Source organism: Gavialis gangeticus, unplaced genomic scaffold (assembly GCF_001723915.1).
Source record: "Gavialis gangeticus isolate Ggan-Ray unplaced genomic scaffold, GavGan_comp1, whole genome shotgun sequence".
NCBI lineage: Eukaryota > Metazoa > Chordata > Crocodylia > Gavialidae > Gavialis > Gavialis gangeticus.
In genome coordinates, this window is record NW_017729025.1 from 20,336,005 (window position 1) to 20,362,084 (window position 26,080).

Below are 26,080 nucleotides of genomic sequence, written 5' to 3' on the forward strand. Positions count from 1 at the left end.
GGGTTTTAAAACAGGTGCATGCCTCACACCTCCCATTCTCCCTCTCCTGTTCACACTCTTTATTCCATAATCCTACTAGTTCACTGTAATCCATCTGTACACACTCCCCAGACTCAAAAATCCAAACCAAACCAAACCATCTTTTTTGGATCAAAAGCATGATGCAGATATGTTCGAAATGGTTCCTTTTTCTTTTGTATGCAAAAACACTGAAAACGTTTTCCATACAACCAAAACAGAAACCAACTGTACTGCATCATCACACAGCAAGACATGCAAGTTGATTCCTACAGAACAGTAATGCACCATGTTTCAATTAAAAAAATGTAGTGTTGACCAAAAAAGGTATATATATTTTTCAAAGAGCTTCATTATAACCGATCAGAAACAACGCTATAAACAGGCTAATGCAAGAACACTTTAGAGCTTCAGCAGTAGTGAATGGAGGATATACAAAGCCTGTTATTTTTATGGCACGTCAGAAGAATTGAAGTGAGTTGCTTTCTCAAAATCATAGCTTGCCTCTATGCTGAATATGTGCTGCTCCACAGTGCTAGTCTTGATTAAAAGGCATACACAGACTTGCCATTCACCCACACAGCATAGATCTTTTTTTTTTGTGCAACGTGTTAGCAATCTAAACAACTGCTCCACACAATAACTGTCCACAACCACTCGTACACAATACTAACGCCACAGTAAATTACAATAGGACTGCAATACAAAATAGTGTGTCAGATCACGTATTTCTTTCCATCTGAAATGAAGTTAGAATCCTGCAAGCTAGAAGATGCACAGTTCGATTTCTGAGTGTAGTTTCTCATCTGAACTGGGGACAAAGTCTCCAGTGTAGACCCAGCCATGTTAACAGTCCTGACCAGAGGAGCACTAGATTGTTTAGCAGCAGAGGATGCTTTGTTATTTGCAACCACGTCCAAGTTCCCAGTGGGGTCAATGATTGCATTTATAACTGTGGAAAGGGGAAAAGAGAGAGAAAGAGATTAGCAACATTCAGGAAATTTTTTAAAAAGAAAAAATTCTCACTTTCAAAACTAGGTAATTCTTATTTAGCCACAGCACTCCATTTTCTGTAAAATTAACCCTGGACCAAATGGAAAATGGGACAAGAAAGTAGGTGAGCACCAATAAAGATTTTTTGGGCTGATACCAATTACCGATATGCAGCCCAGCAGCTTGGAGATCAATGTCCAGCTGGTAAATCTGCTGTAGGGAAGGGGTATGGAGAGCAGATCGAGGTCCCTGTGGTGAGGGAGGGAGTGAGGCTGGGGCTGGGATAGGTGCTGTCCAGCTGGGGCAGGGAAGGGCATGGGACACAGCTGTCAGCATGTCCAGGAGGGCGATTCCCACCACTGTGTGCGCCCTCAGGGGTGGTACGGGTGGCATATGCCCCCTGGATCTGTGTGCTATTGCACACTAATGCGCTGCTCTGCACTTCTCCCAGTGGCTGCGCTTGGGCCAGGTGGGTGGCAGCGGTGGCACTGGGAGGGGGGCTACAGAGGTGGCTCTAGCCCCCCCACCCGTAGCCCCCCTCCCAGCGCCACTGCCATCTGCCCTACTTGGCCCAAGCGCAGCCACTGGGAAGTGCCCAGTGCAGCTCCTGAGCTCCAGCCTGAAGCAAGCAGCCTGCCCTTGCCCTGCGCACAGATCCGGGGGGCACATGCCCCCCCACATGCGTTTCCCTGGGGTGCGCAAAGCAGCAGGATCCACACCCCCCAGATGAGCCAGCAGCTCCACTACTGCCCCCCACCCAACCCCACCCATAGCTGGGCAGCACCTGCCCCAGCCCCACTCCCTTCCTCACCACAAGGGTCTTCATCTGCTGTCCCCAGGCCTCTTTCCCTCTAAAGACTTACCAGCCAGGAACTGCTCTCTAAGTTGTTGGGCTGCAGGCCTGGCTGCGTGTATGCACAGGGCATTTAATCAGCAGCATTATCAGCCACATCAGCCAAAAAAAAGCTGATTGCCAATAATGTCAATTTTCCTTTTATCAGTGAACCTCTACAAGAAAGTGCAAGGGTCCAACCATTCATCAATCAGGAGATTTTTACATGTAATCTTGACTGGAGACATAACAAAAACGTTTGTATCTCTACAGCATGGAGTTTTACATACACAATTCAAGCCAACACAAACGCTTGCTTAACACTCCAAGATATGGCAAATTGATTGAAGTGTTGCCAACCATTTGCCTGTTTCAAAGATGAGAAGCTTTTTTTACTCCATGTTGTAGTGAAATTGCAACAGACCTGAATAAAATGTTTCAGCAGCAATCATTTCCAACTACCAGAAATCAGCAATTTTCTCTTTACATTTGAAGTAGGGGAAAAAAATCCCACCACTTAATCTGTACATACACACACACACACAAACATGTACACTCTGAATAAGACTACTTCACATTTAGAAAGCTTAAACTGACAAACCAACCAATAAATCTTCTTAAAGGATTTTAGAATATTTTAGTAAAAGTCACTTACATATAAGAGACCAACTGAGAACATTGTAAATTACCAACCTTCAAGTTGTTTCTGAACTCTCCTTAACTCCTTTAGAATAGAACTGATTTCCTAGACATGAAAGAAGCCAAGAAGATCAGTTAATTACCCAAACATTCATTTCACTCAGGAAACAAGTCTACATGTAATACTTAACTTTTTTACCTTTTTCTAATGAAGTAAATTCAAACTCAGTTATTTTATTATCAGACAACAAAGTTTGTATCTATGTATGAAGGCTTGTTTGGGTTTGGGCTACCATACTTTGCTAAATGTTACCAGGCTGCTCATACAAATGTTAAGAGTTATTTTATTTGGGATTCCAGCTGCTGGCCAGGCATATGAATCCCAATAATACAAAGGGGTTGGCAAGTACAGACACTTTGATCCTGCTCTTAAAGATGTACACGCATCTTTAAGCATGAATAGTTTCACTGAATCATCTGAACTATTTACATACTTAAAATTAAGATTATGCTTAAGGCTTCACATTATTCCTGCGGGGAATCCCATTAAGTGAAACCAGGTGTCTGTCACAGGCACCCAATCTCTATAGAAGAAGAGAACATAATGGTAAAAAGCCTATGTCCCACCTGCATCAAGGATAACTAACAGTCGCATCTTAAAACAGAAGAAGGAAAAAGTTCAAGGTATACATTTGGACTAACAATCCAGGAAAGTCATTTGGTTGACTTCAAAGCTCACCACTTTTGTTTCTTATGAATGCCTTTCCCAACCATGATCATGTGCCACTTACTAGGTGTTGAGATGAAGACAAAAAAGTATAAGAGACTCTGGTACTGAAACACCATTAAAATTTGTTAAGATAAAGGCATGCATCTGTTTCGAGAATCCCTAAGTCCATAGGATGGTGCTGTGCAAGTCTCTCAGCCCCTTATTTTCTTGTTAAACCCTTTACCTTGTTTGAGGTCTTTAAAATTGGCACTTCATTTTCAGAGTTAATTTTGGCCTCCATCTCCTCCCAGGTCCTTTCAGAGTTCTGAAAGAGAATTCTGAAGCGCACAAGATCATACATTTTGTGAAAACGCCAGTAAAGTAAGCCATGTGTACAGTATCAAGCAGACACAAAACACAGCCAAGGGGCCCAGTAGATGTACCTTCCTCTTGACTGCAACTCAGAAACAACCCCAAACCATTTCCCACCTGATGGCTGTTCTATGGACTGACAATCCGACCCCAAGAAGGCATCCCAAAATCCATTCTTCATGATCTGCACTCTTGATGAAATTGGAACAGGGGACAGTACATTGAATGGAGTGGAGAATGTACTCCCCTCTTTCTACAGGGGAGACTTCTTTAAAGCAAAATTAAGATGTACCACTGGAGGCAGCCCACACTAAAAAGTGTCATCAGTTGTCCAGGACTAAGTTGTCAAGTCACGTACAGAAAAGTGTGTGGCTTTTTGCCAACCTCCTCAGGCAGCATTATAGGCAGCCAGATTAGGACTTTGGTAATTAAGGCACAGACTGTCTTACAGGACAAATCGATTGAGAGTGGAAAGTTAATGGCCATATTTCTAGTTCTACTCCCTGTGCTGTTCCCCTTCTGTATGCAGACAACCACACCTCACAAGGATGTCAATCCAGTGTCTTTCACAAGCAGTTAATAACCCCCCTCCGCTTCTCACACTAACTCCACAGCAAACATACATTTCAAATCCAAGGTGAAATACTTACTTCATTTTTTCAGCCAGGTTTTCTGTATTTTCACGGATTGTATGGGATAATTGTGACACTGGGTTCAACATGAGGTTGTCAAAGATGACCTAAAGGTAAACAGATCAGACTGAAAAAATATCCTCCAAAGTTACTGCTTTTATAGTCCAGTTTTGACAAATTATTCTATTTAGACAGAACATAATTCCAAGGGAGGCTTCATCTATATTTAAAGTTCAAAGGGAGATGAGGGAGAATACAGCTTTGCTGTAGCACTTCCCTGAGAGGATTAGCACTAATCTGCTAAGATTTTATTTTAAGAGTCAAGGAACAGAGGCCTGCAGAATTGTTTCTGGGTTCAGAACTGGGTAAGCGTCTCTTTTTCTAAAACCAAAGACCTCCCATGCTTTTAAAATGCCAAAACAAGCAACTAAAAACCATACACAAAACAGTTTATAGCTTTACTGTAAATCAAATCCAAGTTGGTTTTCTGAGACCAAAGCTGTTAAAGTAATGCTACAACTTTATGTTAACAAACAATCATGTCTGGTTACCACCCAGTATTCATGGTCTCAGTAAGAAATGCTTTATATTCTTGTTACATCAGCCTATGCCATCTACATTCACAACACATCTAGCCAGAAGCACACAAAACGCATGTTATATATCACTGGTTCCCATGTATTTGTAGTTCAAGCAAATGACCTCATATTAGTCTAGGGTTGGGTATTTGATTGATCAAATAACATTTGGTCAATTGACCAGTCAAACACTGATCAAAAATTGTAAAAAATTGCCAATAGGTCCACATAATACACAGGAAACACACAAATTGTCCATTATGAAATGTGGCAAAAAAATCCAATTAAAAGTCATACTTCTGTAAAGAAAAATACAAAAAAAAATGTAGTTTGTTTTGTAAACTGATCTTTGACCAGTCAAAATTATGCAGTCAATTGACAATACTTGACCAGTCAATTGACTGGCTTGCCAACCTTAGATAAGTCTGCAACCAGCACGTCCCATTCACACATTGTGTTTTACCCCTCAAGGAGGCACCACTGGGGACAGGACATGGAGTAATGTTTCAATGAAGACTCGAATGAAAACAAGAAGTTGGGAGCACCAGAACACTCCAGATTAGCACAAAAGCTAGGTAGGAAGGGCCAGATTCTGCTGTCCCTCACTGGGACCTTGGTCCATCAGCAGTTTCAGTGACTTGGGCAGCAAACACAAAATCTCAAGCCACAAACAGTAACTGGGACCAAACCATCACCAGGGCCAAGACTTCCAAAAGTGATTAACTTATTGTGGGTACTGAGTCTGAGGCATTTTGAAAGAGAAAGGCCCAATTTTCACATAGCACTGAAAAGGAGGCCTCTCTAGATGGTGTTATGTTGGCAGCCAAAAATGAGTCACCACAATCAGCAATAAGTATTAAAAATCTCACTCCAGATCTTCCTAGGTTTTCCTAGCAGAATTCCACACAAGGCGAACGTTTACGCAGCCTTCCCCCACCGTCAAAGTAGCAAGGATTGAGGGATTTTTTTTTTGCCTTCCTCTGTAGTGTGGGACATGGTTCTCTTCCTAAGATCCTCTAAGCCAGGGGTTCTCAAACTTTGAGCTGCTGTGACCCTCCGGCAACCGATCAATGAGCCAGGGGTGGGGGCTGCCTGCGCTCCCACACAGCAGCGGAAGTGGGTGGCACGCACAGCTGCTCGCAACCCGCAGTTTGAGAACCGCTGCTCTAAGCACATCCTGAAAACCACTTACTTCTCTATCAGTGCAGCAGCAGGACACTAGCCATGCTATTGTGTCCCCTGCTTTTATTGATGGCATGTTGTACGGCATTCTTGGTGATGCTGGTTTTGGCCCGTGAAGCTGTGTGTGGAAATGGTGATCTGGAGCAGCATTTCTCAACCCATGGGTCTCAACCCAAAGGTGGGTCCAAAGAATATATGAAAGGGCTGTGAACAAACTTTAAAAATGGATTCTCCTTTAAAGAAGAAAAATGTGGGAAACTGTGGCTTTGCCCTTCCAGACTGGCAGATTTCCAGCCTGCAAGGGTCTGTTTGGGGGCCCCCATGTCCCACACACAACCCCCGCCCCACTCTACACACCCACCCCCTGCCCCAACAAACTAGGGATCTGAGGCCTGGTGTGGGTGCAGTGGGTCGGGAGCGAGGGGCACTGGGTCGGGACTAGCCATTGATGTTTACAAATGGGTCCTGGTACAAAAAAGGCTGAGAACCACTTATCTGGAGGAATGCTTGCGTAAAAAGCTGTTTGCAAGTGCTTGGAACTGAACTCAATAGCCCAGGAGGCTCCTTCGAGTCCTATATCCCCTGCATAAGGGATTATTTTAATCATATTTCTATGGCTACAAAAGGTCAGGGGCTCTGGAATGGTTGAGTTCTTTGAATTACTGCTTCTGGCAGGTTCAAAAACACAGATACACAGGCTGAAACCTCAGTATTATTATTTGCCATCTTGTAATTAAAGCAGAAAACCCTGCCTCCTCTCGATTTCTCGTCCTCGTTTTTCGTGAAGGATCCTCTTCTCTGTTATCATTCATGTTTTGATCAAAATCCTTGAGTTCCATTGACCCCGGAGGCACCTTCTGGTAGTTCAGACTTGCTTCTGGAATGTGCTGCACCAGCTTGAAAATAATAAGCAATGAATCAGTCAAAGTTACCCACCACGTGGATTTAAAAGGGGAAAAAAGCCCCACAAGATGGACAAAGAGATGGTTGCTGAAGGCACTGCAGATTAAGAAAAGCCCCAAAAGACAGCTGCCCAGCTCCAACCCTTCCAAAGCAGGAATGGGTTCTGAAGCAAGTCACCTAGGCCTTAATATTGCGAACAGTTACACATGCCTGGGAGTTTCCCATGGAAAAAAAAAAATAAATAAAAACTTACAGGATTTGCAATACCAGGGCCTTTAGCCAGTACTTAAAAGCAAAATGTGTGCCTATTATGAATTCAGGACAGAACTAAAAAATAATAATTCCCTAGTCAGACCTGTTCACAATGCCTATTTTACACTTTACTAGGTCATGCTCTGAAAGATTAAATGCAACCTTAAAAACAGCATTTAAGTTAAGCTGAAGCTATCTGAAGCAATATATGGAAAAGGCAAAATTAAAGCAATAAAATAATTGATAAATGTTTAACAATAGAATGAATAAAAGTAAAAAGAAGGCACACGTATATGCACAGACACACACACATAAGACAAACTACTTTGTTAGGTTAAAATGGATCAAGCTACTTAGACGAACTTTTTGAGACAGTAAAGAGAAAAACAGCACTGTTAAAAAGAAACAGCAATACAAAACAATGGGATGGAAAATTGCACCTGAAATGGATATGCCGGCCGTAAAGATCTACGAGCAATCTGTGTTAAAACAGAAACAAACAGGACAAAGAAATCAATGCTGACAGAATGACTTTGATAGCAATCATCCAAGAAAGCAAGTGTACAGTATCAACCAGAGCAGGTGGCATTCCAAAGGAGCATTCCAGGGGATGCATGTTAAAATGTGCCAACATGCGTCCATGGGAAGTCCTAGCATATCAACTTGCATTGTAGCATACTGAGAATGTATTCACCAACCAACTCCTCAGAGATGATTTTTTTGACCATTCTGCAATTACATCTAAAAGAAATAGATGACACTAAAATGGACTATCCTTGATTGAAGTCAACACTCTGGGCAGCAGAGAACATGGACTCTAAACAGTGCCTTTGGCTTTTGGATGGGGATAGCATAGAGCTTGCAAGAATAATATTAAAAGAAGTGGGGAAGCTTAAGCCTTGGATAGTATTCACATACTTACATTGCAAGGCATGGGTTATAAACCAGCCAAAAGGAACGAGATAAGAAAAAAAGTGCTACTGTGCATCAGACCAACGGTCTTTCTAGCCCAGTATCTTTTCTCCAACAAGTAGTAGAAGCTTTAGATCAAGATATGAATGGGGCCTGCCTACAGTGATCCATCCTATCATACCCTTCTGGGCATTAGCCATCATTGGTTTAGGGATGTCAGAGGGTAACTATTCTATTTAATAGCTCCCAAAGGACTTGCCATCCATGACTGTTTCATGCAAGGTGAAGAGTACACAACATTCAAGATACTACATTTCTGTAGATTAAAACTGAACAACACAGGGCAGAACTTTATTAGGAGTCTGAAGGCGTACAGTGCCTTATGCTGGCAGAGGCAGTGGCAAGGGCATTAGAACGGTAGAAATGATCAGATCAATGATAACGAGCTCTTTCAAACCATCACAGCATAAATCATGTCAATGTCTAGGGACCTAGAACCCCCAGATGCATAAACTGGATTAATTCTCAAGCACTGTGCTCTGCCATTTCCCTATCCACTTGCCTATATGATGCCAATTAGTATCTTTTAGCAGCAGTAGGCAGCCTTTTAAGGCTGAGAACAGGACTGAGGACAGGCTGGCAGGTGCACAGAGGTGCTGCTTTTCCCTGTGCCTGCTGTCACCGCCTCAACACAGGGAGAGCACCACGGTTGCCATTACTTCCTTGCATGGGTGCAAGGAAAGCACCTACCATTGCTGCTCTCCCCTATACCCACTGCTGCTGTTTTTCCCTATGCTAGCAATGGGAAAGCAACTGCTGCCAAAGCCCCTGCTGCCCGATTACACCAAAGCCCCATGTCCGTGGGCTGGATCAAAAGGCTCTGCAGGCTGGATGCAACCTGTGGGCCATAGGTTACCAACCCTTGCCTTTGTATAAGCCAGTGGGTTCCTTGTGGTAGAATTCGATTTCTGCACATGCTTACTACCCGTGTCCTTTCTCAAGCAGACTTCTGATACACTTCATACAATTATAATGCCTTGCTTATCCAAGTGTCTCTGCCCCTGTCTGCTCCTTCACACGTAGCATTTAACATGAAGCTGCTTTATAAATACTTCCTGATTAACATTGCTTGGCATCCCTCTCTTGTGAACTTTGGACATCTCTTATTTGCTTTTCTTGCATTAAGCTAAAATAATCATTTCAGCAGGGATTTAGCAGCACATGAAGCTTGCTTAACACCCCCTTCGCTCCCCTCAAGGCATGAGCCTATTACTTTTAATCCAATTTCCTACAAATATTATGCACTTTCATTAAATCCCACCTGAGTCTGCATATAGTGCTCCTGAGTAATGTAAAGCAAAGATCAAGCCATTCAGCATTAATAGCTTCCTCAACCGTGCAGTGAAGTCACTGGAAAATCCCACTGATTTACTCTATTTCCCCATGAATGTAGCTTGGCTCCACCTACATTTGTAATAGTTGGCCTTCCAATATGATTAGCCAGCCAGCTGCTGACACTGTTGTGAACATTGTACCATCTAAACTCATTTGGAGCGAGTCAAAAGTCTTTAAAAGGGTTTTAGTTGACTCCTGCTTGCGCTCTCTAGTACTGACAAGAGCAGGTTAAAAAAAATAACAGGAGGGGTTTGTAAAAATTTCCATCCCTCCTTTTTCCTGGGAAAAACTTGTTTAGCTTCCAGCGTTGATTGGGGGAAAGAGAAAGAAGAACTAGTGATCTAGCTAGCAAGACATTAGGGGGAAATATTTCTAATATGTTAAAGGCTCCAGAGTGAGACACCCTCTCACTTGCACCTCACTTCTTAAAGGCTGGCTTTCAGCAAGGCACCAGGGATCTTTGTCTCGTGGGCCCCCTTCAAAACTGTTCCATTTGACCAAGTTTCAAAAACATGAATGAAAACCTTGGATCACACAAGATGTCTGCTAAGCACAGCCACTGCATCAATGGGTTTTTTGGTTCTATTCCTCCCCCCATCTACTTCATAGTTGTCCTTGATTTCATCACAGGGAACTTGTCTGTCAAGCATCTCAGCAAAGTGCCCCACCTCTTACTATTACCATGTAAATAAAAACAGGCATGTGCCTCCATAATGTCAGGAAGTGGGTTTTATCCATTACTCACAGGCATTAAAAGATTTCAGTTGAAACTGGGAAGTAAATGGTACATTTATTGCTTGGCTGCTTAAAAAAAAAAAGTTCTACAGGTGCAGCCCTCTTATTCAAGTAGAGCAATAAAGATGTCTTTATCTTGCACCCCGAGGGTATTGTGAAACAACTGAAGTTTGCACGCAAGAGATGGCAGCTCAGGCTGCATTGAGAAAATACCCACTGCTTACAAGTTGGGTCTGGTGTGACTGCAAGTGCAGACAATACTAACTGTACCTTGTTTCAGGCTCAACTCTGTCATGAGCCTGCCAAAGTAAATGCAGTGGGTCCTTCCAGTGGGGCATCTAGGTACTACCCTCATTCAAGCCATAATTTTGCCCACCTCTTTGAACCTGTTTTATAAAATGCATAAAATTAGATACCCCATAGTTAGGCTTCCAATAACACTAGTATTCAAATCTCCACTTGCTTGTGATACAGACGGGTGCACTTCTGACTCATGTTGGCTAATACAAATCAGCTAACTCAGGTTAAAGCAGCAATGAAGACAAGACTTTGGTTTCAATTCAGGTTAGCAAATGGGGCCCATAGAGGAGTGTGGGGTTGACCTTTAGCTGCCAAACCAAACTGACCCCTTGGCTGTCCTAGTTTTCACTACTTATTTAATCCTAATCAGTTAACCTGAGTTAAGAACATGCCCTCTTTTTTTTTTTGGACAGTGTGGACCCTCCACTAACAGGAATACAGCAGGCCTTGGTTTAAATGTAAAAATATAAGTACATACCAGCATATACCATGATCCCTAATTTTTAAGGAAAGAGAAGCCAATCTGAAAGGGAACTTCTAGAGCTGGTGGGATAGGGGGCCCATGAAATCAGCAGAGAAGAGTCAAATCCCTTTTAAAGGGAATGAGCTAGAAGGCCAGTCTTGCTTTAGAGAAATTATTCGGCCTACTGCCTTTCAGTAGGAGAGGAGTCCTACCTGGGCAAAACTGTATGGACACAGAGGGGGAGTTACTTAAACATTTGCAAAGTACTTGGAAACATTTGGAGGAGTGGTGCTGTAGAATAAGCCTGTCAAATGTACTGCCTCTGAGCCAAATCCAGCCCAGAGCACTGTGTTGTCTAGCCTCCCAGAGCAGCTGGGCATTTGGGGTAAGAGGTGACTGATGGCTGCATTATTCCCCATAGGCCACCACTGTCACATCCAGATCCAGCCCACAAGGATGGGTGATACGCCTGCTGCTAAGAAAAAGCACACATTGTAAACATCCAGAGTGCTTACTGCCAACACCTTTGTTTTAGACACATTAAGAGGGAGAATTCTCTTTCCCTCTCCCCCTAAGTCAATGCTCCATGGTTCAGTGAGACTACAGAGACAGAAGGCCACTAAGCCAAGCTCATACCACCCAGAAACCTATCCCCTACATCTGCTAATCCGGAAAGATTCCCAGACCAAGGCCTGAAGCATACTCCTTTACCCTTCAACCAAAAGACTGTGCTTTTTGCTGAACACTAAAATTAGACTGTTGTTTTCCCATGACTGAGTGAATCTGCCACAATCTGCCAGGGAACTGTGTGCTTTGAGCCAAGCCAAGGAAAAATTCTTGCTCCTCAGTGTAAATTGGCCCGGGCAGAGAGAAGCCAGGACAAAACACACATGCAATAGATCAACACTGTTCTTTTGCTGTCCTCTCTTTCCTCCCCACCCCAGTGCCTGGCATTGTAGCCCCTGGACTCATCACACAAATGTCCCCATCTCTCCCTTAATTTTGTGGCTGAGATTTTTGCCCTTTCAGCTCTCTTACCTCTTCCCTCGCTGATATGGTAGAAGCAGGGGTGTTGGGCACTGAACTGTGGGAGGTACTTGGTCCAGTTCCTGAAGAGCTCTGAGAATCCCCATCTCCAGCGACATCATGAATCTCTCTAGCAAGGATGGCTACATCTTTCACCAAGGTTTGGCTTAATCTGTAGCACATATCATAGCACAATCAGAGCCATTAGACAGCATTGTCTCTTCCAACGAACTTTATATGAACCTGCTGAGAGTTACTAGCGTACGGTGGCAGCTACAAATGATTCTTTATTGGACCAAAAACCTGAAAGCTATATGAATGACATCTCTTTGCTGGGGCTACAATGAGCTTTGGGTCTCACCCCAAGGCAGAACAGACACTTTTGGCACTGCTGCCATCTCTTGGGTGCTCTGAGAAGCACTACCCAGCAAGACATGCTAAGGCAGGGCTGGGCCATTATTTTGGCTCGAGGGCCACTTAGGAATCTGGGTGAGCTGTTGCAGACAGGGGCAGCGGCTGTATTTTGCCCACCCCTGTGCTAAGGGGAGGCACCAAGTTACTCAGCACACCCAAGACCACTTTCAGTTCTTGCGATGGCCTCCTCCGAATCCTAGCATCTGGTAAAAGGAAGTCAGCAATCATCTAGTGGCTCTCAAGTAGTGGACACCTGGGCTCTAGAGCAAGGGTGGGCAATTATTTCGGGCAGAGAGCCACTTGCTGAGTTTTGGCAAGCCATCGAGGGCTGCATGACAGGCAGCCGGGGCAGATAAATATTAACTTTTCTAAATTTTTTCGGGGCCCTGCTGGCTGGATAGAATGGCCTGGCAGGCCACATCTGGCCCACGGGCTGCATTTTGCCCGCTCCTGCTCTAGAGTGAAGGGGATTCAAAACCATAATGTTTTCAAAGGAGGCCCATCCTACTAGCTCTATGTAACACCAGGAAATGCTTGGTTATATTGATAACCAATAAATAAAGGGCTTTATTTTAGAATCGTGATCAACCTTAAGGTCCGCAAATGAACCCCTTTATACTTTAAAAGCCATGCATATGAAAACGGGAGACTGACAAAAACTTAGTGCAAAAAATATTTTCATAGGTTCTTCTGAGATTTCAATGACTTCAAAACCTGAAACACCCTTCCCCTCCCCCTGTGTGAAGAACCAGACTCCCCAGAACAATGGTAAACTTCTCAAAGCTCCCACAGGTAAATACTGTTCTTGTGTAGGAGCACTCATAAAGCAAAACTGAACAAGATGAAAGAAGTAAAAGGCCTGATAACAAACTAAGCCTTTAGATTTTCAAGAGTGATTAGCGATTTAGGATCCTGAAGCAGACGTTTTAGAAGGACCTGATATTCCAGAACACAGGGCCCCGGGAAGCTCCAGTTAGCACCTAAGAATGAGGACACCCAACCTCACTGACTTTTCAAAGCTTGATTTAGATTCCAAAAATTATGTCTAACAATCGTATGTGTTACCAACACAGCTTTAAAAAAGCTGATGTTGCTGTGTTTTTTTTTTTTTTATCTTTACAGTACCCCTAAAAAAAATAAAATCTCCCCTCACTGGTTACTTTCATTTTAATGTTTTGTGTTTTTTTGACTAGTCAGGCAATGGAATAAAATCATGAGGTCACCAAAATATTTTGAAGGAACTTCCTCTGAAACAAGTTGTATATTTGCACTAATTAAAATAATACTTAGATGAGATGCATGTCTAACAAAGCAACTGCACTTGTCCGTTTCTGAAACGGTTGTGATCGGATTCATCAATTATGTGATTACGCTCATTGTAAACAAAGGGAATTTTTTCTTTTAACGCTTGCTGACAAGTTTAAACCACTCCCAGTTAATTCAGGAGCAGCAGCGGAAATCAGAGCTGCAATTATGAGCCAGACTACTTGACCGAGTTCTCCCGAAAGTGTTCAATGTGCCGTGCCAGACAAATCTGATGCAACCTCTTATTTATAGCTTTTGCAATCTAAAGTGCTTTCTCTCTCTCCTAAGAAATCTTGCTATGAAGCAACAAGGCAATTTTTTCTCCTTTCATCGAACAGCACTGGGGACATAAAATGCTGTAAGCTTTAAATTGAGTTGAAATTATTTATAAACATCACTTATTAAAGGAAAAATCCCTGCAGACAAGTGGTACAGAGAGTACAGATAACATAGGAAGACTGATTGCAGGCCACAGGACTCCTAAACTGAAAGTATTTAACCCATGGCAGCCAAAATCTAATTCTTACGCAGTAGAACCTGGATACTTTTAGGTTCCTTCCGCTCCCCGGTGAAGATGAGGGTTTGCAAAGGATCTGAATACAGGGCTGCAGCTAACATCTGCAAGGGACTGACAAAGTGCCCCAGCTGCTTACTACGACAGATTGCAAACCATCTGGACACGAATGATCTCAGTTCTACTGTGTTTCTGGAAAGCTAGCACTCTTTAAATAATTTTTAATAAGGCTGGAAAGCTAGCATTTTTATAATCCAATTGTGCAATATCACACCTAGACAAGCAGTGCACTGCCAGGCATTTCCAAGTTACAAGATCTCATTATATAATGGCCACCATGGCTCCAGAACCTACTTCATACAAGCTCTCGGTGGCTTCAAAGTCTGTTTATTTAAATGTGATTTAAGAGAAGGAAAGAAATTTGTTTGAGTGGTCAGGGCAAAGGACTAAGATCAAAATTCTTGGGTTCTATTCCCAGATCTGCCCAGACGGTGATTTTGAGGCATATCCCCATTATCTCTGTATAACATCCGATATGAAGAGGCCACCAATATCACTTACCTACCTTACAAGTACTGTAAGGCTTAATTCCTTTAAATCTCAATTTATATATTTGTATTTTTAAATGCTTCAATGTAAAGGGGAAAAAAAAGATCAGATGAGCAGGAATCAAGTGAAAAGTTATTCGCCAACCACATTCATTCCTGTAATGCTGATAATCCCGCTGCTCTTTCCCGTCTGGTTCAAACACCCAGGTAACCCAACAGACTTTCACACATTTCATAGACATTTGGGCTGGAAGGGACCTCGGAAGATCATCGAGTCCAGCCCCCCACCCAAAGGGCAGGAAGTCAGCTGGGGTCATAGGATCCCAGCAAGATAAGCATCCAATTTGCTCTTGAAGGTGTTCAATGTAGGTGCTTGAACCACCTCCGATGGTATGTTCAATGTAGGTAACTTGCATTTTGACAGTGGCTTGACGCATCACATTCCAGCTCACCTGGCAATTTCCGCTATCTCTGCTGTTTGTGCAATGAAGTTGTAGGGGTCAGCTTCATCAAAGTCTTCATCATCATCCGTTTCTCTCCCATTGTGCTTCTGTCGGCTTAGCCCAGAACCACGTGTCCGCGGCGTCTGGGTAGCTGTTGAAGTATGGGAGCGTTTGTGTTTAGGGGAGCTGTGGTTTGAGCCATACTCCTCCTCGGAAGTAGAAGTGTAATCTGAGCCCTGCAGTCTCCTCCTTGAAGCTTATAAGAAATGAATTGGTTTCAGATGAAGAAAAGTAGTAGGACTAACTATGAAGAGCAACACACAAAGTAATATAACCTAGCCCAAGAATGTGAGAAGAGGTCTGAAGAGTTTCTGTGCATCTTTTTTTGTTCAAGGAAAGGTTGGCCAGAGTTTTTTTTAGAACTAACTGTTCACACTTTTTAATGGCTTTGCCAAAATGCTGCAAATTTGAAGCTAAAAAATTCCAGTGGAAAAGTGTACCATCTGTATTAACAACAGCAGGCATAAAGATTCTGGGTGGCCTCATTTCCTATACGCAGAAACTCCATATAAATTTGTTAGATTCCTAGAAATCTCCCACAAAAATCTTTTCTACAGAGAGCCCAATTTTCAAGTGCGCTAAGCATCTTAGAGGAGAGCTGGCAGGAAAAATAAAAAGTGAGATTTCTGTACTGTTTAGTCTCATTTTGTGAAAATGTGCATTTATTTCCATTCCATTTTACCATTCTTTAATAGGATTTCAAAGTCCTTGCTGAAGTGTTAAAAGGAACGCTTAATACTAGCCCCAAGGTCCTTAAAGTGAAGAGAAAAACCTCTCTTCATTCTAAGAGATTTTGAAGCAAGTAGTTCAGACTCCAAATACCTATTTTAGGTATCTAAGTATGATGTTGGTCAGATGCCTTCCTTTGAAAACTGGGCTCCCAGGATTTGTTTGATTGTTCATATTCTATTACAATAGTTGTTAACAACAATTTCTTCCTTTTTTACATGCTGGCGTGAGGATCCATAGAACACAAAAGCAGCCAGTGTATTTAAAACGACAAAGTGTGATCTGAATTCATTTAAAAGCTTCACTGTTACCAAGATTGAAACACCACACCACTGCATTCTAATAAAGCCAACACCACTGCAATGACATAGCTTATGTAGTTTAAATGAAAGCATTATATTTGCCATACAAAATATGGATAGTAACTACAAACACACAGTCACTATTTAACTATGAATGCTTCCAAAACAAATGACTACCTTGACTCCAGCCCTCTAATCAGGAGCAAATTTAACAGAAAAAATCTATCTGCTCACAATTCAAATTCAAGGAATTTAAAAAAAAAAAGTCACTAAACTTGAGAATCAGAGGGTTATTCTTGCATTCCCAATTCTCCTTTCACCTGTATCAGCATTAATCAGAAATTTGTCTACTGACATTATTGGACTTATGCTGCATAAATCCAATGCAAAAAAATATATCTGGCCTCATGCTTTTAGAATATATGCTTGAAGTTATGTTGACAATCTCCTGAAAACTCATTTACAGTGGTTTTAAGATGGCCTAGCAATAATCTGGCATCTTATGTCTTGTGGTCATGCATCTCACTCTGTTTCTCTGTTGGTAAGATTAATTTTCCCATGGGAATGGCTGGAAGTAATCTTTGTTAGCTAAGCATTTTAAGACATCCTTGAGCAAGTCTGCTTCATCCATTTCACTATCTTGTGTCAAAGCACATTGAATTTAAATTGTTATTGTATCACAGTAAAAATGCCTTGACAACATAACATTTAAGCCTATATAAGTTTCTTTTTTAGTCCTAGAATCAATACTGGCTGTTCATTCACAATAAATACATCATTAGTACAAAAACACATATTAAGCACTATGTACAGCACTATACAACCCCAGTCTATGTAGAACTTGTGCAAGGTCCAGAAGCCTATCAAAGAATTAGAAAGTTAAAATTTTAGAGTAATTAATTTAAAGGAAAGAATTAGAATTATCCACCATAATTAAAACACAGGAAAAGTTATTAGTACTTTGCTAAAAAGCAATGGAAACTAAAAACCAATTCATTTAGCACAAGTGGCGGTCAACAATTTTGTTTTTTTCTTTTTTTTTTTTTTCTTATATCTGAAGTCTGTGATCCAATGTAAGGATAGTATCCATCTGCTGTTTGGAGAACTACAATGATTTTACATTGCTCTGGATTTGTCAATGTTCTAACCAAAGAGAATGCAACTAGCGGCACCCTCTCAGAAAAAGCAGGGGGAAACGCCACGTATATTCTCTTGTTCAGACTCTGCATTGACAGACTTGCATGAAAGGCGTAAAAAACCCCCTCCCCATAAGATAAAAGGGAAGTTTGATAAGCTAAAGAGTAAAAATTAAAAACAAGCAGCATTATATAATACATTTCTAGCATGCAATGCAGAGTATAGATGTCACTAAAAGGACAAATAATAATTTAACTTACAAAAAAAGGTTAAAATGCCACTTACCAAGAACTCCAAGGGCCTTTGACACAACTTATGAAAACAGATTGGCTGAAGCCACAAGTCTAACAGCTCCAGTCAAATTTCACTGACAACAAAGCTCTTTGCTTCCCCTCCATAAAAGCCTAAGGGATCTGACACCAACTGTTACCAGTCTTAGTTCCTTGACCTGCTGGAACTAGGAAGGTCCAGAAGGCCATCACATTAAAGTGCAGATGATGCTCACAACCATCTCAGACTATTTTGCTATATCTCTCATGTGCCTTATTCCATATAGTAATCATTTAAATGTGCCAAATATTAATGTTCAGGATACTGTTTCCAGGCAATGGGTCTGCACAGCTCATAGCAGAATCATGTGCTCTATGGTCCTCAAATATGGACCCAAGTATGAAGCTTCTGTACATAGGGCACATTTTAGAGACTGTACTTTAGACCTATAAAAGCAAGCAAAGGGAATTTCTCAAACATGAAGCATTTTGAATTTACAGCATTGACCATAACTGCCTCCCATCTACTTGCACCTTTGCTTATTCCTTGCTTTACCATTTCTAACATGCTCACTCACCACTGACTTCAGCTGCCACTGGACAAATTTTCCTGCTGAGCTAATGCACATACCCTGGATCTTCAAAAGCAGGCAGCGAAGCTTCAGGCAACACTGGAAAATGCTTGTATTCTCTTTCTCCGCCAAAATTGGCCAAGATTTTCAAAATTAGTGTCTACTTTTGGTGGCTCAGTAAAGGAGTGCCCAATTTGTGGCACTTCAAAAGGGACAACTGATTCTTAGAATCTGTGCAAACCCTTCCCTTCATCCCATTTTCTTTCAATTCTTCCTCCTAACAGGCTGCCAGCCACTGGGCTTGCTATTCCTGTAACAGCAATGCTAGCCTCTAGAACGGTGGTACGAAGAAACATTAAGCACAGTACTTACTGGAAGAAGATGAATATTTGACACTGCTAGAACGAGTTCTACTGAAAGGCTGCTTGGTAGAAGCAGCTGATGCAGTTTTTCTAGCTGCAGTTCTAACCTCAGACACCACTGGCTTCCGATACAGCTCTGCGTTGCGCCCAGAAAAACCTGTTCTTGATTGTGTTGTTTCAGAGTCACTTGGCACCGTAAATGAACCTGCCCGTTTCCTTGGCATGGCAAGGATGTCTAGCCTGGACAGTTTCTTAGCTTCTGTGGATTGCTTAGAAGATGAGCTTGTGGTTTCTACCCCAGAGGCTGTTTTCTCCATATCAACACATTCATTATCCGATGCATCTCCCAACCGGGCACGGCGGAGCTTCGAGGCTCTGGTGGGCCGTGGGGTCGACAAACTGTTGGACCTGGTGAGAACCTGCTGGATCTTCTGTGCTGTTGCTTTGCTATGCTCCTCTTTTACGGTCTGAGTAAAAGGTTTCCTCCTGGATGTAGGCCTGGCCACAGAATGCTCTTGATCAGAGGACGCTGTTTCAGTAACCGGCAAATAAGGAAGACTAGAGCTCCTCTCATCATCTGTAAAATCCAGAGACCCACGTGTCCCAGAGCTACGTTTCATTTGGAAACGCTTGGTCATTTCAACTCGGCTTCCTGTCTCAGGAGGAAGTGTCTTGCGCTTTTCCGATAACCTCTCGCAAGCAGTAGGTTGGATGCCCTGGTCTTGCATGGATGGTGCAGAGGAAGATTTTTCTTTCTGCAAGCTGGTGACAGCATTAAGTTTTGGGACAGTGACAGGGACATTTTTTCCACTGACCAAGCTAACAGTGCTCGCTGTGTCCACATCAGAGTCCCCAGATAAGGAGTCTTCAAGTTGCCCAGAAACAACTTCTGAAGGCTCTAACTGTTGGCTTTGACAAAGTATTTTGGCTTCTAGAGCTGCCAAAGCAGTTTCAGTATCTTTGAGGATAAGATGGGTGTCCTGATTGAAGTCCATACGGTTTGACCGAGTAGAATCTAAATCTTTAAGCAAGGGATGACTTGAAATATGTGGGAGTTTGTTTTGAGGAACAACACTGCTTGATTTATCTTTGGTAAAACTTTCCTGCCTAACGAAGGATGACATTTCCTTTGGGGCCAAGTTTTCTTGCTCTTGAGGAAGACTCTGATGAGGGGGTACAACTATTTTCCCTGCTGCACTGATGTAGGCATTCACATCTTTGACCAGTGGCTTTCCAGAAACAACCATGCTGGCTGCCTTGAAGGGAAACACTTGATCTTTGTAGTCTTTGTCTGCTCGAGAATGAGATGTGCTCAGGGTGATCTTGGGAGGAACTCCAACTTCATCTGCTTCATCGCCAATGTAGAAGGAAGTAGATGCTGTCTCACTTACAGCTCTGATATTTGAACCCCGTGGAGCTGCTGGCTGCCAGCTCTCAGGTTTTCCCTCCTCCCCTCTCTGCCGTTCTTGCTCAGGCATGTTGCTGTTCTCTTTGTACTTCCTGCCTTTTTCTAAGCCAAAGCCATCATCAGATTTGCTGGCATCACTAAGACTATCAGGATCCAAGTCTTCTTGGATGAACAGTCGGCTGCTGGGATCCACGTAGGCTTCTGTAGTGTGACTCTTTATGACGTTCCGCTTTGACACTTCAGAATAAGAGTCTTGGCAAATTAAAACTGTGGGTGTGGGACTGTCGCATTTATCACTTGGAGGGAGCTGGGGAAGAAGCCTTCTTGTCCTTAAAGGCACCATGATCTCTGGCTCCCCTGGTTCACGAGCTGGGACACTTTCTAGGAGGATTAAAAGACATTTATAAATTGCTGTGCTAAATATTGTATTTATTTTCTAAGGGCTAGATCATGTAAAGTGCAATATAGAGAAGGACTTAAGTATGTACTTGATTTATGCCTTCACTTAAGCATGTGCTAAATGCTGCACCACACTGAGGTCAGAGTACTAAGTACCTGGCCCTAAATCTAAATGAATTTTCTTAAGGTACCAAGATAAAAAAACAAAACAGCATAGTCCAGGATGAAAATTCTAGTACAATGTGCCAAGTTGCAGAAATGATCTCTAGTACAAAGAGATTTTTCTAGCTTTTTAACAGCTTGACACAGATATTCATGGCAGTGTGGAGTGAGGACAAAAGCTCCTTTTTATCTAAAGGGTGGCATGACTGATTCCCAGTTTTGGACACAACTGTACAACTTTGTTCTATCCCTCTCTTGAACATAGCTCCACATGCTGTACTCCCCCCTTCGGCATACTGGCTCCATCAAATCCAAGGATAGCTTGATACATTCGGCATAGTCTGGGAGAAGCATAACAAAACACAGCTGAGAGGGACAGCCACACACACATACACACACTTTTATACACACATTTTTATACAATTCCCTACGGAAAAAATTTTGGATATCTACTTTCTTTTTTGCGTCATAACTAAGCACAAGAAATGTCTGAAGAATGGTTATTTTTGCTACCCTCAAGTTTTTATTCCCCCAATCAGATGCCCTAAATGTCAACTATGGCTGTCACCTTTCTTTTGTGAGAACTTCTTGATGACTCAGATGCATACTGGACACATTCCTTACCTTAGACAAAGGAAGGCAAGCACTGAACCAAGAGATTTTCCCCCCTAAAAAAATATTTTACTAAAAACTGAAAACATGTCTTATGAAAATAAAGGAGCATTTCAAAATATCTTTTTATACTTCTTAAAGGAACAACAAAAGGGTACAGTCCCATTTGTCCTTCCTTTTTACATCACCTTTAAATAAATCCTTCAGTGCCCCAAAGGGTGTCAGTATAGCACTTACCTTGACTACCTTCTCCCTGCGTGGGAGCAGATCCTGGCTCTGAGTAGCTGTCAGCAAGACTTGCCCACCTAGAGACCCATTTTTGACTGCCTTGAGATGCTGAAGACATCTATAAAAATATTTTAAAAATGCACTGTCTTTTTAAACAAGGTTTTGCTGCAAAACTGCTCTGAGGTCCTATTTGACACATACAGAAATGCCCACTCCCCTCCTCCAAATCTCCCCTTTCTATACCTGCATCTCGCCTGGGGACCCACTAGTGTTTTTTGAAGTGAATGCCTGGAACAGAGGTGCTTTCTGACTCGTGCCATTTTCACTGATTAGAAGCTGGTGAGAGACCATTTCTTCTTTTTCGCCCTTTATAATAGGTCGAAAGGCTGAAGAGATTCTGGAAAGCTCAGGAGACTCGAGCACACCAAACACCTGAAAGAGTTGTGGGCAGGGGAGAAGAAAAATTACCATGAAATCAAAATCCACAAAGTTTTAGTCACCCTGCAAGGAAGTTGTAATCTGTGCTAATAGAGTCACTTTCTACCAAGGGAAATTTGGGATGAATATCAAGAAAATGATCTTGACTATAAGGCTAGGGAGAGAGTTTCAATAGAAAGAAAGGCATCTCTAGGCTTGAGACATTTAAAAACAGAGTGCTAGACAACAAGCTGGTGAGAGCACTGTCAGGGAGGTGGCACTGATAATGTAACTGGTCTAATTCTATTTCTCTAGTCTATTAACAATTCAAAACACAAGTCATTTACACAACTGCCCTGTGAGGATGGAATCAATATAATCTCTATTTACAACCCCCTATAAACTGAAGCACAGAGTTGTTTTAGAAACATGCCCAAGGTCTCAGACCATCTGTGGCAGAGGCAAGAACAGAACTAAGGTCAACTAAATAGCATTTGCCTGTGCCCCCCGCCCTGCAAATATATAATTACTTGTATTCTTCTATTCAACTACCTTGATCAACTCTGTGTGTGCTAGGATCAAGGCCTTGTGCTGTGCACAGTTCCAGCGCAGATAGTCCTTGCCCTAGTTTCAAATCCAATTTCAGAAAAAATTGATGGGCAAGTGAATAAAACAATAGGGAGGAACTGAGCAGGAGGCTAGATATGGTAACAGCCATAAGGCTACACTGTTACACCTGGCAGCTCTATGTACAGGTTGGGAACTTGATTCTGCTACAGGATTATTTTATACTTGCCTCCACGTCTATTTGGTTTCATAACCTTTGCCCATTTTCTTTTAACAATAAGCAGCAGCTGAGGACCTGGAAGTCAGCCAAGCTTTAGAAAAAGTCCTGGTTTGATCTGGGGGTTGTTTTGTATAGTTAAAGCCTCTCCCACTGCCTTATTTTTCTGTTTTAATTTTGCATTCTTTTAAACTAACTCATGCATAAATCACTTGCATGACTGCTCCAGGCCTCGATAGGCAGGGCAGAGATGCACCTTACAGACCGACTAAAATCAGGCACGTACAAAGCTTTCATGAGCTTGAACTCACTTCATTACTTCCCTGCAGGGGGTGGCTTCCATCTGTCCTGCAGATGGACAATTCCCCTTCAGCAAAGCTAAATACTAAAATACCCACAACCACGAAATGAGGATGTGACTGGAGCTCCCCAAGTAAAGAAAATCCATCCTCAGTCTCAGTTTCCTCTGGCTTATTGAGGAGAGCACAGTCATCTTTTGGGCTGTATCCCATGTATTCAGAGGAGCAGGACAGGAGGAAGGGACATAAAGGACATACTGCATAACCCCCAACACTGCAAAAGCTCGGGCATGCAAGCAGTCCCACAATGTCAACGTACTCACACACACAAGCCTCAGCAGGACCAAGATTCTGAGCATATTAAGCATTACTCTGAGTATGCTCTTGCTCTTCCCTTTGCAAGCTCATTCTTGCATCTTTGTACCCAAATCCTATTTAGACATGAAGAATAAAAGTTGCTCTTGTCTGCTTTCAGATGGGATTTGTTATAGCTACTTTATCAGCTGCTTCCCTCCCTCTCCAACTTACTTTATAGTGTAGCCCCCCTGACAGCGCATGCTACAAACCCCTCCCTGCACTGGTCCACACGGGATCAGAGTCTGCTAAAGTCCAGCTAAGAAGTCTTGGCCTCTTCAGAGCCAGTTGCAGCAGCCCAGGCTTTTAGGTCTCGAAATCCCCTGTTCAGTTCCAGTTTGCCAATCAAGAGCAACCCTCTCTATACAAGAGATTTTACCTGATCTATCATTTTTCTGGCTTCTTCTACTTCTTTGTCCTGTGACTCTGTCTCAATGGTGTAGGTACCCGTTTCGCTCAAGCTGTCTTCCTCGTCATTCTTCCTCATTTGGGCCAGCTTCGAATCAGTGGGTGGCACACAGCCAGTTTCCGGCGCTGATGAGATGACGACCCGTGGAGCCACAACCATTGGTGCAGGGGCTGGCTTCTCCATGCTTGGCTTTGCTGCTTGTGAGGTCTCTCTCAGATATTCGGCAGCAAAATCCTGAGCAAGTTTAGACTTCCTTCCAACGCTGCCATATGTCTTGGCAGATGTCCTCAAAGTGGAGGAGGATGAACTGCTGATCCGATCCTCCGTCTTCTCTCTCTTAAAGTAGCCGGTTCTCTGAGTGGGCCCAGAAGGGGTGCTGGGTGTCTTGTTCACCTGGGTGACCACATGAGGAGGGGGCACCGTGCCCCCTAGCTTCTCAGCAGGCACAGTTTTGCGCTTTTCGACCTTAGCCTTCAGCCCCTGGTCGGTGTCACTCTGGGAAGAGTGAGCGCTGTGCGTGAAAGACTGCGACCTCTTTTTCCGAGGTGTGTCATCGTCGAAGAACTCGATGACAAAGGCCTGTTTGTTGTGAAGCATCTCATGAGGATCACGTCGAATTTGACGCTGAAGCCTGGCTTGTTCAGCTGTGCGGTCGCTGCCAGCAGTCTCCTTCTCGGTTTTGGGGGCAACTGGGTCTTCAGAATCACTTTGTGTCCCGTCTTCATGTCTGTTGCCTGGGAATACAGTGCACACAATTGATTTCTACCCCAACTTTTCATAGTAACCCTCTCAGTAACACTGATACAACCAAAGCTTCCCTTTGGTAATGAAAGATATGTTAGACTCCAAATATACGTTAGACAACTTACAGGCTTATTTACAAGAATGCTAAAAGGGAGGGAAGGTGGGCTTCTTCCCTGCCTTAGATAGCTGGCCTTAGGTAGGTGGAGTTTCTTTTCTGCATAATTATTTTTAATGCTGCTGTGGCTTTGTTTTCATTACTGTAATATTAATGATGTTTCAGGAGCCTGGAGCTTTGTTTCGTAAAAGCTTTTTAAATAGTGTTTAAATCAAAATAAATCAAAATCAATTCACTCAATGATTTTGCTGTTCTGAGCGACTGGACTAGTAAAACATTATCTTGTTATCTTCTTTTTGTTGCAAGATAAAAATTGTCTGTAGATTGTGTGGGGGAGGGGGGAAAACCCTCCAGATTGCATTCCCTGAATCCAAACCAAGCTGATCAAAGAGCAGTGGGATCACAGAGCTTCTGACAAACATGCCTCTGAGCTTCTAGCTTCACCTTTACAAAGAGCAACTAAACTGACAGCAAAGTGAAAACTGAACTTGCAGAATCATGCATCTTATCCAAAGGATTAAGGCCAGGCATTCTCAAAAGTCACTGTATAGTCTGTATGTCATTTCATTGCTGTGAAACATGGCAGACCGAGGCGGGGATAGGCAGCAGAAAACAGAACAAGAGATTGGGTAGGGAGCACCAGGCAGAAAGCAGAAAGAAAAGCAGAATATCAAGCAGGGAGCACAGGACAGGAATCAGAAAGCAGAACAATGGATTAGACAGGGGAAGAGGATCAGGGTGGCACTAAGAGAGGGTGTGGGGTTAATCGGTGGCATGCCTGCCAAAAGATTGGTTCTTGCTGACCTAGGGAAGGGGTTTAATACTGTTTTTTGATGGAGGGTTGTTTCTTACTGAACTCTGGTTTGCGCCAATAGTAATAACACTGCTCTGCCCTGAAGCAGCTTTCTTTGGTGAAGTTCAGAAAGGCGGGGAAGGTATGATAGCCCCACAGATGGGAAAGCGGAAATATCGAGGATAAAAATTACTTGTTCAAGGACTCTCAGGAGAACTGGGGAAAGAACTCCATCTCCGCACCATCATAATGTGTAGTGAGACAAGGTGGTTTGAAACCCTGCCTCAAAGGAAAACCATTAGAGGTGCACCGATAAAGATTTTCTTGACCGATACTGATAGCCAATTATTAACCAGCTATATGGCCAATACTGATCCGATAACCGATATTTAATAATAAAGCTCATCGAATGAGCTTTAGTTCAAGTGCCCCCACCGCCATTTCTACGCGCAAGGACACCGATACAGGAGACACAGCGGCACTCTAATTAGAGTGGTTCTTGAAGCTGCACTAATTAAAGCACTGCCTCCCCCCCAAACTCCTGAAGCACATGTAAAAGTGTCCCATGGCACTTGCAGCTCCTGCCCTTCAACCACTGCCTGGGAACAGCTGTGTGAGCCTAAAGCTGCCCAGGGACAGACACCTTAATCCTTAATTCGAACAGATCTCAGTGCCGCTCTAATTAAAGCGCCCCCCACCCCCCGGGAGGTTTCCTTCCTGCCAAGGGAAGGACTCTGCTGCACGGGGGGAGGGGGAGGGG

General features: G+C 42.9%; 1 protein-coding gene across 5 annotated transcripts in view; it reads right to left on the bottom strand.

Annotated features, from left to right (window-relative positions):
* Window positions 1–186: 186 nt before the first annotated feature.
* The window catches only part of CEP170B (centrosomal protein 170B), an 86,980-nt gene continuing 61,086 nt past the window's right edge, over window positions 187–26,080 (bottom strand). For 2 of the 5 annotated variants that reach the window (XM_019518479.1, XM_019518480.1), the window contains exons 9-20: window positions 23,639–24,402; window positions 21,649–21,837; window positions 21,415–21,523; window positions 18,607–20,385; window positions 15,175–15,421; window positions 11,954–12,113; window positions 7,551–7,589; window positions 6,708–6,851; window positions 4,214–4,302; window positions 3,436–3,529; window positions 2,537–2,588; window positions 187–970 (exon numbers count right to left, since the gene is read on the bottom strand). In XM_019518479.1, the coding sequence (XP_019374024.1) occupies window positions 735–970; window positions 2,537–2,588; window positions 3,436–3,529; window positions 4,214–4,302; window positions 6,708–6,851; window positions 7,551–7,589; window positions 11,954–12,113; window positions 15,175–15,421; window positions 18,607–20,385; window positions 21,415–21,523; window positions 21,649–21,837; window positions 23,639–24,402 (3,902 nt within the window). In that variant the 3' untranslated portion in view covers window positions 187–734. The remainder of the gene's footprint in view (window positions 971–2,536; window positions 2,589–3,435; window positions 3,530–4,213; window positions 4,303–6,707; window positions 6,852–7,550; window positions 7,590–11,953; window positions 12,114–15,174; window positions 15,422–18,606; window positions 20,386–21,414; window positions 21,524–21,648; window positions 21,838–23,638; window positions 24,403–26,080) is intronic. The other 3 variants (XM_019518482.1, XM_019518483.1, XM_019518481.1) reach the window with 3 other exon arrangements.